The 17,831-nt window shown below is 58.8% G+C and overlaps 2 protein-coding genes across 2 annotated transcripts; one reads left to right on the top strand and one right to left on the bottom strand.

Annotated features, from left to right (window-relative positions):
* Positions 1-1,121: 1,121 nt before the first annotated feature.
* On the bottom strand, positions 1,122-10,557 carry UQCRC2 (ubiquinol-cytochrome c reductase core protein 2). Its single transcript, XM_072348845.1, has 14 exons — positions 10,401-10,557; positions 10,021-10,113; positions 9,768-9,917; positions 8,236-8,300; positions 7,456-7,512; positions 7,008-7,132; positions 6,310-6,407; positions 5,923-5,980; positions 5,697-5,792; positions 4,799-4,998; positions 3,962-4,042; positions 3,465-3,541; positions 2,231-2,384; positions 1,122-1,443 (listed from the first exon to the last, which is right to left on the bottom strand). Exons 1-14 carry the CDS (start codon positions 10,434-10,436, stop codon positions 1,360-1,362), a joined length of 1,374 nt encoding a protein of 457 aa, XP_072204946.1. The 5' UTR covers positions 10,437-10,557; the 3' UTR covers positions 1,122-1,359.
* A 60-nt stretch (positions 10,558-10,617) lies between these two features.
* On the top strand, positions 10,618-17,776 carry CRYM (crystallin mu). The gene is made up of 8 exons (XM_072348846.1): positions 10,618-10,899; positions 11,088-11,238; positions 11,749-11,811; positions 13,874-13,975; positions 14,183-14,366; positions 14,591-14,712; positions 15,069-15,153; positions 15,830-17,776. Exons 1-8 carry the CDS (start codon positions 10,727-10,729, stop codon positions 15,892-15,894), a joined length of 945 nt encoding a protein of 314 aa, XP_072204947.1. The 5' UTR covers positions 10,618-10,726; the 3' UTR covers positions 15,895-17,776.
* The last annotated feature ends 55 nt before the right edge of the window (positions 17,777-17,831 follow it).

Raw genomic sequence — 17,831 nt, forward strand, 5'->3', positions numbered from 1 at the left:
TTAATCGGTTCATCGCGGCTTCGGGCCGGAAGCGGAGATTTCCCAGTGCGGCGTCAGCGCTGCCGGTCGTTGTGCGGCCACGTGCGGCTCCGGCCGCGCTCCGTGGTTCCGTCCGTGGTTCCGTCCGTGGTTCCGTCCGGTTCCGGTTCCCTCCTGAAGGCGGCTGGACGCGCAGCAGCCATCCCCTCCCCTCCCCTCCCTCGTGCCCAGCATCCAGCACCGCCCGGCACGGAACCCCGGCCACCAAAGTGCTGAGGAATGGAGGAGATGGAGGGAGCTCCCTGGACGTGGAGCCCACGAGGCCACACGGATCCCGGGCTGCGGCCGGAAGCAGAACCGGGCCGGGTTCGCCGTTCGTCCCTTTGCTCCGCCCTTGTGGGACCCACCTGAAGTCCCGCATCCAGGTCCGGAGCCCCAACACGAGGACGCGGAGCTGCTGGAGCCGGTCCCGGGGCGGCACGGAGCGATCGAGGATGCGGCACCTCCAATGGGGGGCGGCTGAGAGCTGCGGCTGTGCGGGAGAGGAGGCTCTGCGGAGAACTTACAGCCCTTCCAGGAGCTGAAGGGACCGCAGGGAAGTTGGGGAGAGGCGTTTTTAAGGGCAGGTAGCGAGAAGACGAGGGGAAATGGCTGTAAACTGGAAGAGGGTTTAAAGTGGATTTTGGGAAGGAATTCTTTGCTGTGTGGTGACACTGAGCAGGTCGCCCGGTGAGGCTGTGGATGCTCCCTGCCCAGCAGCGCTCCAGGGCTGGATGGGGCTGTGGGAGGTGTCCTGCCGACAGCTGGGGGCAGAACGAGGTGCTCTTAAAGGTCCAACCATTCATTGATTCTATCATCTAATCAGAACTTGTACAAAACAACACATCTTTGGGCCCCACAATTAGGCACATCCATTACATTGAGCAGCTCCGCACTGAGCCCTTCCAGCACCAACATACTGGGGATGGCAGCAGGGGATTCACACCACTGAGGTTACAGCAGCACTGTGCGGAGCTGCCACGTGGAGCTTTGTGTGGTGAACCTTCCTCGTGCAGCAGGAGCCTCGTCCCAGCTGACAAGGACGGCTGGCATCACCAGCACTGTTCTGGACGGGTAACCTTCACACCAATGCACTCGCCCCATTTCCCCCCTGTAGCTTTATTTTGAGATACAGAGCCTGACCAGCATTACAGGCACTGCCTCATGGAAAGGGAAGCAATGCAGAACGGACGAGCTCCGCCCTGTTTGCTCAGTGCACGCCCACCGTCACGCCGGGTTCATTTTCTCCAGTCCCCGAGCTCATCAATAGCAGCTGTGTAACTCCCTTAAGCCCGGGTGGGCGGGTCAGGCCCGTCCTGAATCCACAGCCCCGCTTTGTTTTTACAGCTCATCCAGGAAGGGCGTGTTGCCCAGATCTCCGCTGGCTGCCATCGATTTCTTCCCGCTGACGAACTTCTTTGCAGCCTGTAAATACATCAGAGAAATGGCGTGAGGAAGCGCTCACTGCAACGGAGGAGGCAGAGAACCCAACAGCTGCAGCAGGATGCCGGGCCAACGAGCTCCTGCTGCTGCCCGAGTTCACACCGGAGCGACACAAGGAGGCTTTGGCTCTTTGGAGGCGGTCGCTGATGGCGGCAGTGATGGCACCGCCGCGTCCTGTGGGTCTGCCAGCATCACCCGTCACAGAAGCGGGTGAGTGGAGAGTGGGGGAAACATCCCTGTCTGAGAACTGCTGCCCACGATGGGCTTCAGGGTGGGCTCTGCTTCAAGTACAAGCAGCAGGAGCTCACAACAGCACAGTGGCCGCACCAACTGACAGCTGAGGTGCAGCAGTCCAGCAGTCCTGCTCTGCACACCGAGCACTCTGCACACCGAGCGCTCCGCCATTGGCGGTCCCACAAGCCGTGCCTCCATGTACCCACACTGAGACTCAACTGAGCGCCTGGCAGTGCTGTGCAGGGCCTTGGCACCCTCAGCTACACTCATTCTATGTAAGTCAGTAAATATACCGTCTAATTCATTGTCTTCTGTTAATGAAGCAGCTCCCTGTCTTTGAACATCTTTACTTGCTATTTGTTTCTGTGGTGAAGACAAACGAGCAGCACCGCTGTTAGCAGCTCACAGCCATCCTGGGGGGACACACACACACACAGTGTCACATTCAATGACACACAACATCACCTTCAATGACACACTCACACTGTCCCACTCAGTGTCACTCACACTCAGTGTCCCACTCATTGTCACTCACGTTCACAACGTCGGCAGTGCTGACGGAGTCGATCTGCTGAGCGACGCTGGCGGGCGCAGTGTGTGTTCCGGACAGCAGCGCCTCGGAGCCGATCTCGTTCAGCAGCCCCTGCGCCGTCTCCACCGACATCAGATACGCGGCCTTCAGCTGGTTCCTGCCCCGCAACAGGGAGAGCTGAGCGGCCGTCCCACCACAAGAGCAGCGAGGCCTTCCAGCCCCTGAAGCTCTCGAGACCCCTCCCTGTTTTGCAGCAGAAAGGCACCGCAAACAGCCACAGCACGAAGGCGGCGGGGCAGGGAAGCACTGTGCCCAGGGAACACCCTGCAGGGCCGGAGGGTCCCCAGCTGAGAGGTGTCCTTCTGCTTGAAATAACAAACAGCTGCCCCACCAATGAGACTAAACCAGCAGGTTAACTAATTAGAAACTGATCGCAGAGCCTCATGAAGAGCAGACACAGATAAGAGCCATTCCTGGGTAACTGACAGAGCACAGACAGGAGCGGAGAGCTTTCCTGCCAACAGTTCAGCCTCAGTTCTGTTAAGGACCAACGGGCTCTGACTGCGTTTCCCTTCTTCCCCTTGAGTCACTCTGCCCAGCAGTGCTGTTCTGCACAGCCCACATGTGGCAGCCCAGTGCCTGCAGCACTGCTGAGCACAGCGACAGCACAGCCTGAGCTGGGAGCCACAGCCTGTGCCGGCACTGCAGCCCCTCTGGAGGTTTCCCCACACTGAACACCCCTAAAGGAAAGCAATGTTGGAGCACCCGGATACGGTACTGCTAATCCAGCGCTTCACACCTGCACATCCTCATCACTGCTGTTCTCTGAGGGCTCAGAGCGCAACTTCTTAATACAACTGTTGTAGCAATTGCTGCAGCATGACTGAGAGTGAACTATGGATGCACTGCAGCACAGGGCTCCAACACAGCATGTTATAGTGCTACCCGGAATGATCCAAACAGCAGCGTCTGCTGGTGCTTGCTGCTATCTGACACACTGCAAGCATTAGCGCGTATTTAACAAGATCCTGCAGGAAATGCTGCTGGCAGAGAGCAAGCATCCTCACTGAAGGATAACTACAACCACAGCAGTCTGTGAGCGGAGCCTCCATTTCCCTGCAGGACGGCGAACCGTTCCCACAGGGAGATGAGGGCCCCTCCTGCCCCACGGCACACACAGCTCACAGCGGGGCACGCGGCTGCACCCACAGGACCCCCCGGCACGGCCCACACTCACTTTGCCTTGGTGACGTCCTCCTCCGTGACGCCGCCCTGAGCTGCTGCCTTCAGCTGGTTCATAGCAGCTCTGATGACCTGAGGAAGACGAGATTGCTTAGGGCTCCTTCCAGCATTAAATGGCAAGATGCTCCTTCTGTGATCTGATGCTCAGCCGTGAGCTGAGCAGCTTTACAACAAAACTAAAACCACCGCAATAAATGCCAAAATGGGACTAAAGAGAGCAGCGTGGGTTTGAACCACAGCAAATTAATTGGTTAATTTGTACGGCACCACCAGCCCCCACGAGAACATTTCACTGCAGCCCGCGCCTCTCTCAGGCTGACCTACACAGCCCTACAGCACAGAGCAGCACAGCGCAGCATCCCACAGCCCACACCTGTGTGAGGTGCTGCCACTCCACACCCCCAGCTGACACCAGGAGCCCCCCGAGCTGCTCTGCTGCTGTCTCTGCTCTGACACACGCTGCCAACACCCGCGTTCCAGCCGCCCACTCACCTCCGCAGCGTGCGCAGCCTGGGATATGGTATAAAAGCCAAAGAGCCCAGAATCCGAGTAATTCACATTAAATGCAGAAGCCTGCAAAACAAACACCATCACCTATTGCTTCAACAATCACAACAGTGCAGGATCAAGCAGAGGAAAACATTTACTGCCAAGGTCCAGAGGATGCTAGGCTACATCTGTGCAAGAAAGCGATGGCACTGAGGCACGACCTACAAGGGCTGCTCTCAAAGGAATGCCTCCTGTTTTGGTACGTTGGCCCACACCAAGAGGCAGATGTGGGTGGGATGGCGGCAGAGCTGAACCTTCCCACCAATTTAATGCTGCATTTTGCTGCTGCGTCACAGATGGCTGCAGGGCGGCACTGCCAGAGCCTGTCTGTCATGGAGGTGTGCATGCAGCAAATCTGAACTCCTCTGTGCAGAGAAAATGGCACCCACTGACACTGAGGAACAGCTGTGAATGCTGACGGAGACCCAGCGGTGGGTGCTGGTACCATGAGGGGGTGCTGCATTCTGCAGCAGGGCAGTGGCAGCAGCTCAGCTCCGCTGGTGCAGATCTGTACGAGTGCAGCACGCAGCTCCTGCTCACTGCTAGTGAAACGCACAGCTAGAGGTGGTGGCCGTGCAGCACAACTGCGTTCTGTAGCTGAGAATCTGTGCTGTCAGGTGGCGTTACTGTGCAATTTGTACCTGCTGCCATTTCCATGGGAATAAAAAAGAAGCACCACTTTCAGAACAACCCACGTAACTAATGATTCCAGATGGCAGCCTCCCAGAAAGCAGCACGGCTGTTATCAAAGCCTCAGAGTGCAGAATCCCCAGAACTTACATCGAACGGCTGAGTGGTGGCTTTGGCAATGCCCTGGTACAGCTTGCTGGTAACGTTGCTTCCCCTCTTGATCAGTGGTCCAGCACCCAAAATGTGCTGCAGGACGCTGAAAGCGTTTGCTTCTGCACTTCCAACAGCAGCTCCTTCCGTTACAACAGCAGCGTGGACAAGGCTGTGGCCATTCTGTTCTCGGATTTCTCCTAAGAGTACAGCAACAGGCAAAAAGGTAACACTCTTCAGTTACAAACTATTACACATTCAGAGGAATGAAAACATTTGTAGCCAGGAGTTTCTTCAGAGGGAAATCAAGGGGTGGATTCCTACATCCATCTCCCAGCCCCCCCCGTGCCATGTCAGCTGCCCTCTCCGAGCACTGAGGGCCCCTGGCTGCTCTGGGCCGCCCTCTTCTCAGCCTGAGGTCTCCTGGATTTCCAGACCTGACTCTCATGCTGCCATCCTCAGCCCCACTGCAGAACGTGCCAGTGCTGCAGCTGATCTTGGAGACATATGAAATATTTCTCCTGTTTATCACAGAAGTGTTTATCCCGTGAAAAGCCTTCACACGGTCCGACAGCTCTTCCCTAAGCAGCCTACGAGCAGCTCCAGACAGTCCCAATCAGCTCCCTGCCCTCCCCAGCTCTTAAGAGAACCTCCCCAAACACACCGAGCTAAAGCAGATGCTAGCTTGGATTCCATGTTAAGATAGACATGACTGTTGAACATGCATTTCTTTTATCCCAGAACAGAGGGAGAAAGAAAACCCTCTGCTTATTGAGAGGGACATCTCTGAACGGTCATTTCCTACACAGAGCACTGAGCACAGCTGTGCAGCTCTCAGTGCAGCTCTGATCGTGTTATCACAGCACGGAGATGAGCCCTGTGGCAGAGCTGCACTCACCCCCCCGCCAGGCCGCCTTTGCACCAGAAGCGCCAGCTCCGCTTCGGATATTTAGGAACTGCTCTGCAACTCGCTTCAGGTCGGAGTGCTTCACACCTGCAAGGCAACAGTTCATTCCAAACAACGCCACGATAACGAAATGCCCCCAGCTACAAACCGCTCCCAAATACACCACGACACAGAAGTTCTTTTCTGGACCCGCAGTGCCCTCAAGGCCCACACGTACCCGTTCCCACAAGGGCCATTCGCGCACTCGTGAAGTTGTTCTGCACAAAATGGTGAAGCTGCAACAGGAAGGCAGAACGTTAGAGACTGCAAAGAACAGAAGAGGCAGAAATGTTCCTGACAGCACCACCCACAGCCCACACCACTAAGGCTGCCATCCGCCATGCCCAGGCGCAGCGCTCTGCACAGCTCTGCGCTGCTCCTGCATGCCAGCATCTCGCCGACGGCCGTATGACCGCAGCCCTTCTGAACGCAAACCTGAGCTCTGTGCTCATCACCAGAACCCCGAGGAGACGAGATAAGATGGTCAGCACTGACCGTACATCTGTTAGATTGTCTCTGCCCTCTGTAAGGAAACCGGGAGACATTTATCACATGAGAATCCTACCTGCTCAGATGTAATTTTTCCAACTCTGTAGTCTGGGCAGTACAAGGGGTTTGCCAGAGCAGTCTTGTAAGCTGCAGCATGAAGGTTTTCCAGCACTCCTAAGAGGAACAAAGCTTCAGTACTGATGCTCCAGTGCTGAGCATCAGCAATGAATCCCAATGCTACGCTGGTGAAGCACAGCTGCGGTGCACCTTATAGTGCTCATTCACAGGACCTGCAGACACGGGGCTGCAACAGCCCCACACAAATCAAGTTCCATCTACACCCTCAGCAACAAATCTGCTCTGTCATTCCTGTTCAGCTGTACCTCATAGAAGCTCTCAAGGACTCACAGATGCTCCGCACTTTCTGGACCCGTGGTAGCAAGGTGTGACACAGCCCAGTTTGGTGTGACACAGCCCAGTTTGGTGTGACACAGCCCAGTCCGGTGTGACACAGCCCAGTCCGGTGTGACACAGCCCAGTCCGTGTTCATTTCTGGGGGTGTGTGGCTTCACAAAAAGAGTAACTGCATGTCACATACGGGCTGCAAAAACTTGTGGGCTTATGAAGAAGTCGGGTAACAACAAAAAGATCATATCGATCAGCAGGGCCGGCTGAAAAGTAAAGTGGCCAGGGGACAGGGCAAGAGTTTCTCACAGTTGTTCACTTTTAAGACGCATCCGCAGCCCCAACACAGTGGATGAGAAATCCACCTACCAACTTGAGGGCTCTGAAATGCGATCGCTTTGTCAACTTTCAGCTGGGGCTGAAGGTCAGTCACTTCCCACGGTCTGAACTCAGGGGCCGTGGTGACGTTAAGGAGGTACTCCATGACAGTGTCACTGCAGAGAAGAAGCGAGAGAAGCATTCAGTGCAGCAGAACCAGCAGGTATTCCTTTGGCAATTGAAAGCAGCTCCAACCAACCCACAAACAACGTCTCAACACCAGAGCGCACCAGCCAGGCCAGAGCAGCAGCCAGCACTGCTGGAGGTGCCGTGATTCCCCGTCACTGCAGCGTCTGGGCGCTCAGTAACACGAACACAGGAGCTGAGCAGAAATGTGGTGGATTCCATTTCTTACTGTGCTGCCCCTGCCCAGCAGAACGATACCCCGGAGTAACAGGGAGCCACCTGACTTCTGCCTGCAGTGCATGGGGATACCTACACGTGGTCACGCAGGCATTCCACGCAGTACGTCATCTTCTCTCTCGTCGAGTACACACTGCAACAGAACACACACAGCGTTTCAGCTGAGAGCACAGAAGGACGTGGGCTTCCACACGTGATCCCCACTGATGGAAGCCTTCAGCACGATACTGACAGGAGTGCCAGTTTAAAGGAGGGAGAATGGCAGCATTTTAACACACGGGGCCCTGCAGCATCTTAACACACCTAGCAGTGGTATGGGAAGTACCCAGCAATACCAAGAGGGCCGTGGGAATCCAGGCCACGGTGATAACTCATGGTAAAGCAACGAGACTGAAGAGTAAAACCTGAAAAATGGTTATAGATGCCAAACAAAGTAATTTAGAAATTGCTCTCTGTGGGCAGAAAGCTGTCTGCTTGTCCACTCACTTCAACACATTCTTTTTCTTAGCAAAAAGAGCAGTGTACAGAGTAACCTATCACGCCCTGTATAACACAACCTCACTGCACACGTGGTGCACAGCAGGTGCCCCTCATTCCTCATAGGAGGGTTCTCCCCCAGATTGGGAAACTCATCCAAATTGCTCTCAGAACTGCAGTAGGAATGTTAAATATTTCCCAAGACCAAAACAATATCCACAGACCTCAGTAAGTCTCACCTTCAAGACGAGAAAGGCAGACAGAACACCGAAGCTTCCCATACAAACCACCCCTTCCAGGTAGGCGCCCACCCACACACTGTAGTGCTTTTGGCTCCCTTTGCCACATCGCTTTACTCCCACCAGGCCAGGTTACAAACCTTAGGCTGCCCCCAACAGCTTCAATGCCACGAGTAATCCTGAAAGAGGACGCTCCTTTCGTAGTCTATTAAAAAAAGAAATAATAATAAAGAGGAGGGACTTGAGAGCACAGCTTTGCCTGATACGGGTCCATGCTTTTACCCATTCCTGCAGAAACCTCTGCCCCACACAGAGAAGCTGAGCCCACCTACCACACCCTTACTCCCATCCTATCCTTCTCTCTGAGTTTCCAGCACAATTACCCCGTTGCTCCCCTAGCCCCGTGTGGGAGTTCCCTGTGGGAACGATCCAAGTTTGACTGAATGTTTCACAGATTCTTTAAATTTGGACAAACTTTGCACTGCCAGGACAAGGAAAGCCTGCCCGTCCTGTCACACTACAAGCTGTGTGTGTAACCACAGAACTACAGAACAGCCTGGGCTGGGAGGGACCCGAGGATCATCCTGTCCCATTCAGCCCCACAGCAGACTGCCCAGCACCAACCCAGCCCGCCCTCACTCCTGCTGGGAACAACACCGACCCATCAGAACATGCTCAGAACTCTGGATGATGTCAGTGCCCACACACCCCACGTGCCTGCAGGAGCCTGAGCCTGCAGCTTTCAGGGTTGCAGAAGGAGGGGATGCACGAGGCTCACTGAGCCCAGCTGCTGGCTCCATGCACGAGGCCTGAAATTCCAGCTGTATTGCTGAGAACATTCCTGACGTGACTTATAGTAACAGCACGGGCTGGGAAGAAAGCAATGGGCGCTGGGGTGTTATTTTTTATGCTTGAAAGTGAAGCGTGCTGAACTCATCGAACAGCAAAGCCGTGCTGGTCACACTGCTCAACTCCTATGCACCTCAGCCCGGCTGGCCTGAGTGTTCACAACCACGGCTAGGTGGAAACAGAGGGGAGCAGCCGCAGCACTGCGCCCAGCGCCGCCCGCCTGGCGGCAGCACAAGAAACAAAATATACAACACAGCGCCCAGGACCCAACCAGCCATTCCTGCAGGACCCACCGCAGCTGTGCTGGGCTCAGAGCACACCTTCCGCCCGCACGTCTTCGGAGCTGCATTAAGGACTGCTGGCAGGGACTGCGTGCCATTCCTTCTTGAACCTGCTGGCACACACCTTCCCCCACAGCACCTCGTACAGCTGAAGCCACCAGCAGGAAGGGGAAAGCAAGGAGCTCACACCAGCCATGGTGGCATTAGTGAGCAAAGCCACGTGGAAACATTTCTCACACACATCTGGGTTTGTGTGTGACAACCAAACAGTCTTTTACTGCAGCTTAGGCACAACGAGCCCCGTCCTGGCGAGACACAGACACACCAGGCGTGCAGCGAGAGACACGGACACACCAGGCGTGCAGCGAGAGACACCACGAGCGCACAGCTCCACACAGACAGCACTGCCACGAAGCAGTGGCGTTTCTCCTGTACGGACACCCCAGAGCCAGCAGCGTGCACTGGCTGCACGCAGCACAACCTGTCACACAGCACTGCACTGTCCCACGTCTCCCCGACGCAGTGGCAGAACAGGCACCTACCAGCGGGGACGCGAGCCGGAGCAGATGGGCGGTTCCCAGGTTAGCGGCGGTCTCGTATCTGCTGCCCGCCTTAATGAACACGCCGATCCTCGAGGCCGGAGAGAAGTTCTCCAGGGACGCGATAATTAACCCGTTCGGCAGTTTTGTGATCTGCGTTAAGAGCAACATTCGGTCACTGAGTCTCGGCCGTGCTGCCCCGGCTCCGTGTGACCGATAAAAGGGGAGAGAGAAAGGAACCCGCGTGGACACCGACCTCCAGCTCCTCGCTGTGCCGGGGCAGCTTCACCCGCTCCGCAGCCGCCGACACCGCGACTTTCGGCGCCACCTTGAGCGAGTACAGCCTCTTCTGCAGGAGAGAGCGGGAGAAAAGGAGTTTGCTGCGTTAATTGCTACGTGTGAAGGCAGCGGCCTGTTCTGAAGCTGAAATACACCGAACAAGTCCGGATCGGGGCGGCACCGCGCAGGGCCCGCAGCCCGCCCGACCTTCACAGCGCCCCGCGGCCGCCCAGGCCCAGCCCGGCCCCACAGCCCGCTTCGTCCCCCGGGTAGGCCGGGCCGCCCACAGCCGCCACAGCAGCTCTCTGCTCTGCCCCGCTCCGCCCCATCGCTCCCCCCGCCCCGAGCGCGGCTCACCGCGAGGTACCGGCCGGGCGGCGTGAAGCGCTTCATGGCGGCGCACCGGGCGAGGAGAACCAGACGCTCGTCCGTGGGGAGGACTCCGCCTTCCCGGCGTACCCCGCGCGGCGCGGCGCTCTAGCACTGCAGCGCCGGGACTCTACTGCTCCGGGCGGGGCGGGGCCATGGGGGCGGGGCGGGGCCATGGGGGCGGGGCGGCACGGCTGGATTTGGGGGCGGGGCGGCGCGGAGCTGCCGTCGGTGTCCGGTGTGTGTCCGGTGTGTGTCCGAGTCCGAGTCCGAGTCCGAGTCCGAGTCCGAGTCCGAGTCCGTCCGTGTCCGCCATGAGCTCGGCGCCTCCCGCCTTCATCGGCTCTGCCGAGGTGGAGCGGCTGCTGCCCCGCGCCAGTTTGCTGCTGCCGGGGCTGGAAGCGGCGCTCAGCAACTTCTCCGCGGGCGCGGCGGGCGGCGTGGAGCAGCCGCTGAGAGCCGTGGTGCCAGTACGGCCGCACCGGGGGTGAGGAGGGGCCGGGCGGGCGGCGGGGCGCGGTGCTGGCGGTGCTGGCGGTGCTGGCCGTGCTGGCGGTGCTGGCGGTGCTGGCCGTGCTGGCGGTGCTGGCGGTGCTGGCCGTGCTGGCCGTGCTGGCCGTGCTGGCCTTACGCCGTCCGCCCCGACCCGCCGCCGATCGCCGCCGTTCCCGGCAGGTTCCTGGGGGTGATGCCCGCCTACAGCGCCGCGGACGACGCGCTGACGGCCAAGCTGGTGACGTTCTACGAGCACCGCGGGGACTCCGCCGCGCCGTCGCACCGGGCCACCGTGCTGCTCTTCGACCCGCGCTGCGGATCGCTGCTGGCGGTGCGTCCCGCGTTCGGCGGGATCCGGGAGCTGCGGCGGCGTCCGGCCCCGTTCCGGCGGCGGTTCGGTGCGACGTGCCGCGATGCGGGCGCCGCTTCCCGTCGGGACGGAACCTGCGGTAGCAGCGCGGCAACGAGGCGGGCGGCGGTTCGCACCCGCTTTGCCCGCAGAGCCCCATTGCTGTGTGTGCCGTGCGGGGCTCCTTAATGCTGCGTGTGCCGTGCGGTGCCCCATTGCTGTGTGTGCGGTGCCCCATTGCTGTGTGTGCGGTGCCCCCCATTGCTGTGTGTGCGGTGCCCCATTGCTGTGTGTGCGGTGCCCCATTGCTGTGTGTGCGGTGCCCCCATTGCTGTGTGTGCGGTGCCCCCATTGCTGTGTGTGCGGTGCCCCATTGCTGTGTGTGCGGTGCCCCCATTGCTGTGTGTGCGGTGCCCCCATTGCTGCCGTCTCGCTGCGGGCTCTGGGCGCTCCCCGCGTTCCGCGCATCTCAGCCTCTGTTTGTTTCGGAAGGTCCTGGACGGCGCCGTCATCACGGCGAGGCGCACAGCGGCGGTTTCTGCCATAGCCACCAAGGTCAGCGCTGCGCGGGGCCGCGTGGGGCTGTCGGGGAAGGGTTTGTTTCCCGCGGGTGGGCTGAAGGAGCCGCCCGTGGGGTGGCGGTGGCGGCGCTGCCGTCTGAGGGCGGTAACGCAGACGCCGGTTCGTGCCGCTCTTCGCTCCGCCAGACGTGGCCGCTTTCAGATCAGCCCTTTTCAATCGCACCCGCCTGCACCGCTGTGTGCGGGCAGAGCGTCCCGCCGCCCATCGCACAGCGGAGCTGTATCTCCAGCTCAGCCGGGTGAGAGGAAGGGGATGTGGGGCTGCAGAGCGCTCCCAGTTGCTGTGCGCAGCTGGGGCTGACCTCAGCGCTTTGCTGGCAGCGCTCCGGGCCTGCCCGGCTTTGTCTGCCGCACCGGAATGGAGCCGGCTGAGCTGGGCGGGGGATCCCACCCCCAGGAGCTCGCTCTGCTCCCGGGGCGCACCTTGCAGCGCTCGCAGAACGCGCTGCTCAGCTGCCGCCCGTCCCACCGCGCTGCTTCCGACCGCGGTCCCGCAGCCTCTGCTCGGTTGGAGGAGCTTTGGCTGCTGGAGGGACTTCGTGTTGAGACCCCTCACTGCTAATCTGCTGCTCTGGGAAGCGGCTGAGTTTAGCTCATAGCTGTCATCGTGTCCCCTCCTTGACACTCAGCCTTCAAAGACCCAGCGCTTGTATGCGGGGCACCTTTGAGGTCAGTGCTCCAGAGCCTTTGTAAGGAGCGTTACAAAGAGTTGTTGCTACTGAAGAACGCAATCAATGAGATTTTTTTCCTTTCAATTTTCTTCCAGCAGAATAAGCAGTGAGAGCCTGCACGGCTCAAAGGCTTTTCATGCAGAAGTGAGTGTCGGTAGTGAAAGCACAAACAAGAGACAAAGATAGCGTGGGGCCGCGCGTCTCTCCTGCCAAGTGCTGCCAAATCACAGGCAGGAACTGGACCAGAAAACCCAGCACAGCTCCAGAGCTGAGCCTGGCTGTGTTTTCCTCGGCCATTCCCGAGTGTTCCCTCCATCAGCAGCTCCGCCATCCCTGCTGTGTCGGGGTGTCCTATGGAGCTCACAGGGTACAAACGCACAGCAGTGCAGTATCTGGGAAGAGGATTTTCCTCACAGGTTGAACTTAATGGACCCCTTGCTGTGCACGTGGGAACAAATGTGGATGTAGGCAAAGGAAAAAAGATCCCCCAAAACTGTGTCCTGACAATGGCTGTGCTGCTGTCGGTGCCTGGCAAGTGTGGCTTACATCCACAGCCTGCTGTCAATCAAAATCAATCAAAAGATGCGATAGGAGTGAAAGCTGCCGAGTTACTGAGGCCTTAAAAGCTCCGGGAATGTTGGCGGCTGAGAAGGGGGGAGGTGGGGTTGGTGCCCTGCTGGGACGGGCTCAGCTGCTGCCCAGCATGTTGTGCTCGCTGCTAGCACGGAGCAGCCTGCATCTCAGCAGCTCCTGTTCTTCCACTGCCTCATTATTCCCTTTGCTTTCTCAGCCCATCGGCAAAGGGGTGGGAGGAAGCTGAAAGCACACCGGTGTTGGTGTGTTGTGTGGGAAGGAAAGGAGCTGGGGACATTGCAATGGAGAGCCAGGCTGGGGTGGGGGATCATCCCTCATGGGGGAGCCTGGGGCCAGCCAGGGTTGCCTCTTGCAGCACCCAGCCCTGCCTGCAGTGCGATCTGTGGCTCTACAGCTGCAGAAGGAGCTCTGTCGGGGGCTGCCCCATTCTCAGCCAGTGCAGAACAGTGACTTGGTGGTTCTGTGCTTTGTCACACGCTTGCTGTGATTTACCCGTGCTGCCATGTGCAATGGGAGCTGCGTTGGTCCGTGCTGTTGTACCTCAGCTCTGAGATGCAGGGGGTGGCACTGAGACCCACCGTCGCTCCAAGGGGAGCAGTGGTGCTGCTGGCACCAGCTGTTGTCACTGTGTGTGTGCAGAGCGGCCTTGCACGAAGCCGTAGCTCTTTTCCCTAGAGGGCCCACGAGGGCTGCTTGCTTTTGTGGTACTGGGTCGGTCTGGACACCAGCTGATCTATTTTCTGACCCGTCTCTCGTTGCGGTGCTGTGTAGCTGCTGATGCCGAGACCTGCAGAGGTGCTGTGCATTTTGGGGGCCGGTGTCCAAGCACGCAGCCACTACGAGATCTTCACGGAGCTGTTCCAGTTTAAGGAGGTAAGGTTGGGGCCGGTAAGTGCAGCCGTACGAGGGCTGCCCTTCTGGCTGCACGCAGCAGCTGGGGCCGCCCACCCGAGGAGCTGCCCCGCGTGTGTCGTACGGCGTAAGGAGCAGCCCAGCCGCACGGCCACCTGCAGGGCGCGGAGCGGCCGGTCCCGCTGCGGCAGGGTTTGCTGCCGGCCCACGCGTGTCCGCGCCCCGCAGGTCCGGCTGTGGAACCGCACGGAGCAGCGCGCCGTCACGATGGCCAACGAACTGCGCGGCGCCGTGCGGGTCTGCGGCTCGGCGCGGGAGGCGGCGCTCGGGGCCGACGTGATTGTAACGGTCACCATGGCAACGACGCCCATTCTGTTCGGAGAATGGGTGAAGCCGGGAGCCCACATCAACGGTACGGGCCTCTGCTCACCTGCACGGCCGGCGGTGTGTCGGTGGTGGTGGTGGTGATGTGTCGGTGATGGTGGTGTGTCTGTGATGGTGGTGATGTGCCGGTGGTGGTGGTGGTGATGTGCCCGTGCTGATGCTGTGCCCGTGATGTGCCCGTGATGTGCCTGTGAGCAAAGCACGTCCCGAGTTTGCGCCCAGCGTTTCTCTCGGGCTCTGGTTGTGTCGCAGCGGTTGGAGCCAGCCGGCCGGACTGGCGGGAGCTGGACGATGCGCTGATGAGGAGCTGCGTGCTGGTGGTGGACTCCAGGGAGGCAGCGCTGGCGGAGTCGGGGGACGTCATCCTGTCCGGGGTGAGTCCTGCGGTGTGCGATGAGCTGCTGGACCCAGCGCTGCCTGAGCTGCTGCACAACCCGGAGCGGTTTCCCCTTCTGATTCTGACCCGGGGATGTGGGGGGCGGAACGGCATTGCTAGTGCTGGGTGGATGAGGAGACGGCTCAGGGAGCAGCCCGGCTCCTCAGGGTGCTGCTCTGTCCTCCTGCCCGCTCCGCCGTTTCCACCCGCTCCGTGTCCTGCAGCACCGGGTGCTGATTTCTTTCCCCATAGGAAAGAGCCAGCTTTGGGGCAGCAAAAAGGGAAGAGCTGCGCTGAGAGTCGCTTAGGAAGCACGTTGTACACGAGGATGTTACCTTGGTGTCTGTTTTGCAGGCAGAGATTTTTGCTGAGCTGGGGGAGGTGCTGAAGGGCACAAAGCCAGCTCTGCCCGAGAAAACCACCGTCTTCAAGTCTCTGGGTAAGGGCAGCCCCTGCTGCGTGCGGCTGGATGGCGGGGCCCCGTCCCTCGGTGGGGCTGCACACTGCAAGGCTGCCGAGCAGCTTCCGAGCTGCTGTGGGAGCTGAGATTTGGCAGCGCTGCGTAGTACAAGGGGATCGGAAAGCAAAATGGTGGTGGGAAAAGTACACTTCCCATTTCAGCATCATCCAGTGTGAGCACAGAGTATGGAGGGAGCTGCGGCTGAGCGTGCTGTGTCTGGTGAGGGGAGAGCAGAGAGTGCTGCAGCCCCCTGGGGAAGGACCGCTGTGCTGATGGGTGGCTGCATGCTGTGTGCTGTGTGCTGTGTGCTGTGCTCTGTGCGCTGTGCTGTGCTGTGCTCTGTGCGCTGCCTGCTGTGCTCTGTGTGCTGTGCACTGTGTGCTGTGCTGTGCTCTGTGCGCTGCCTGCTGTGTGCTGTGTGCTGTGCTCTGTGCGCTGCCTGCTGTGCTCTGTGTGCTGTGCTCTGTGTGCTGTGCTCTGTGTGCTGTGCACTGTGCTCACCTCAACTGCCTGCCAGGTTCAGGCTGACATCAGCTTCCCGCAGGACGGACAGGAGGGAGCGGGGCAGTAACCCCGAGTGCAGCGCTGTGGGTGGGGGCTGCCAGCTGCTGCTGTCTGCCCGTTCCCTTCTGAGCCAAACCCCGTCCTGTTTCAGGGATGGCAGTTGAAGACACCGTAGCTGCCAAGTTCGTGTATGACGCGTGGTCAGCTGGAAACTGAAGAGCTCTGCAATGGCAGCGGGGCCGTGAAGTAGCAGCAGATCACCCGCACTTGGTTCCCTTGCATTTCTGGTTAACAAGATGAATCCCATCCGAATGCAGCTTCCAAGAATGAAAACTAACCCTTGGTGGGACTTCCCGCTGTTTCCTCTGGCTGTAGGTGCCTGCAGTGCTGCTAGCAATGTCTCGCACGCGGTGCTGTGGGTGGATGTCGGCGCTTGCACTAACAGGGTTCTTACACGCTTTGCTGTGCCCTCCTGAGTTATTCCTGCTGTGGCAGCCCGGGGCAGATCTCGTGATGTAACCGCTTTGTTCCTGCTGCAATAACAGATGGTTTGGAGGCTGGAGCTCCACATGGAGCTGGGATGGTCTCCATGCAGGGCTGGCTGTTCCTCGGCCGCTCCGTTCTGCTGGGATCAGCCCCAGCAGCCCCCCATTTCCTGCCTGCAGACCCCCCTGCTTTTCATCTGGGAGCACATTCCCAGCAGGAATGGAGCACAAAGCCGTGCCTCCCTGCAGGTGGGCACTGCCATAGGAGACTGGCTCAGACAGACTGAAGCTGTATTGAATCCTTTGTTGCTTTCCTGCCTGCACTTTTGCCTTTTTCTTGCTGGAGGAACTCACCCAAAATGTCAGTGCTGAAAAGGCTTTGATTTAATGTTTCCTTATGTTAGCTGGGAGGTTTCCTTACTCACCTACAGTGTCTGCAAGCTGTTCTCAAAGCATCTTTGGGGCTGGAACACCGTCTGATTTTGGCCAGTAGAACTCGTAGTGCACAGGGAAATGGATCCCACGTGGCCATGCTGTGTGTCCACCGGTAATAGTTCTTATCCCAGCGGGTCCGTGCTGGGGCAGGAATGTCTGTGGTCCTCCCTTGGCAGCGGAGCCAGGAATGCTGTGCAGAAGGAAGGATTCCCATTCTGTGCTGTTATGTGATGGCTGCACAGCAGGTTGGGCAGCAGCTGAGAGAAGCCTTGGCTGTGTATGCAGCCCGTGTCACACTGCAGCCGTGCATGGGAGCTTTGTTTCTGCTGGCCCGCACCTTCCCATAGGCTGGTCCGCCTGTGCCCTGGGAGATGTGGGTGGGGGTCGGAGGAGAGGAAGGAGGCAATGAAGCACTGCATGTGGGCACCTCGATGGCAAGTAGGTACGTGTGGAAGGGGGTGATGAGGACAGTGTCAGTGCTGCAGGTGGCGTTCAGAGCCATGAGCTCAGGGCAGTGGGAAGCAGCGGTGTGCAGCACTGTGGTTTTGCATGGTGGGAGCAGGGCAGGGGGATCTGTTTGTGTGGGCAAAGGTGGAACTCGGCTGCTTTTGCTGCTGTCAGTGGGAATGAAGACGGACATTTCTGCCCCAGCTGTGTCTGCAAATGATGGAAGCGTCACCGTGTTCTTAGAGTGCTTTTTTCTTTGCATTGTTTGTGAAGTGCTGAGAAACGTCTGGGCTGTTGCTGTTACTGCAGCGCTGGGGAGCACGGGGGGCTGTGGCAGCTGCGGGCACAGCAGTGCTATCTGTGAGAGCCCCACGGCCGTATGGGGCAGCGCTGTGGGGTGGCTGTGCAGCGTGCTGCTTGTGGTGCTGCTCAGTTCAGTACTGCCCGCACTCTGCTGCAGTGTGATCTTAGAGAAGCAGGCCGTGCAAAGCAGAGCTCCCAGCGTCTGTTGGCAGTGGGATCGCTGTGAGCCCAGCTTCAAAGCGTGGGGCTTCCCACTGCCCCGAGGGGAGCCGGGCTGCTCAGCACTGTGGGGCCACTTGGATGCCTTCCCCAGCTCTTTGTAGGGCAAAGAACAGGCCTAACTGCTCTGCTTCCTTCTCAAACCAATTAAGAGTCTCGAGATTTGTTGCAACAATCATCTATGTTAAAATTAAATAGCTCCTGTTTGACTTGTTTGTTGTCTGTTCTGTTCTGGACAGCTGGGTGGGCTTTGCTCTCAGCTTT

Source organism: Excalfactoria chinensis, chromosome 14 (genome assembly GCF_039878825.1).
Source record: "Excalfactoria chinensis isolate bCotChi1 chromosome 14, bCotChi1.hap2, whole genome shotgun sequence".
In the NCBI taxonomy this organism is placed as follows: Eukaryota; Metazoa; Chordata; class Aves; order Galliformes; family Phasianidae; genus Excalfactoria; species Excalfactoria chinensis.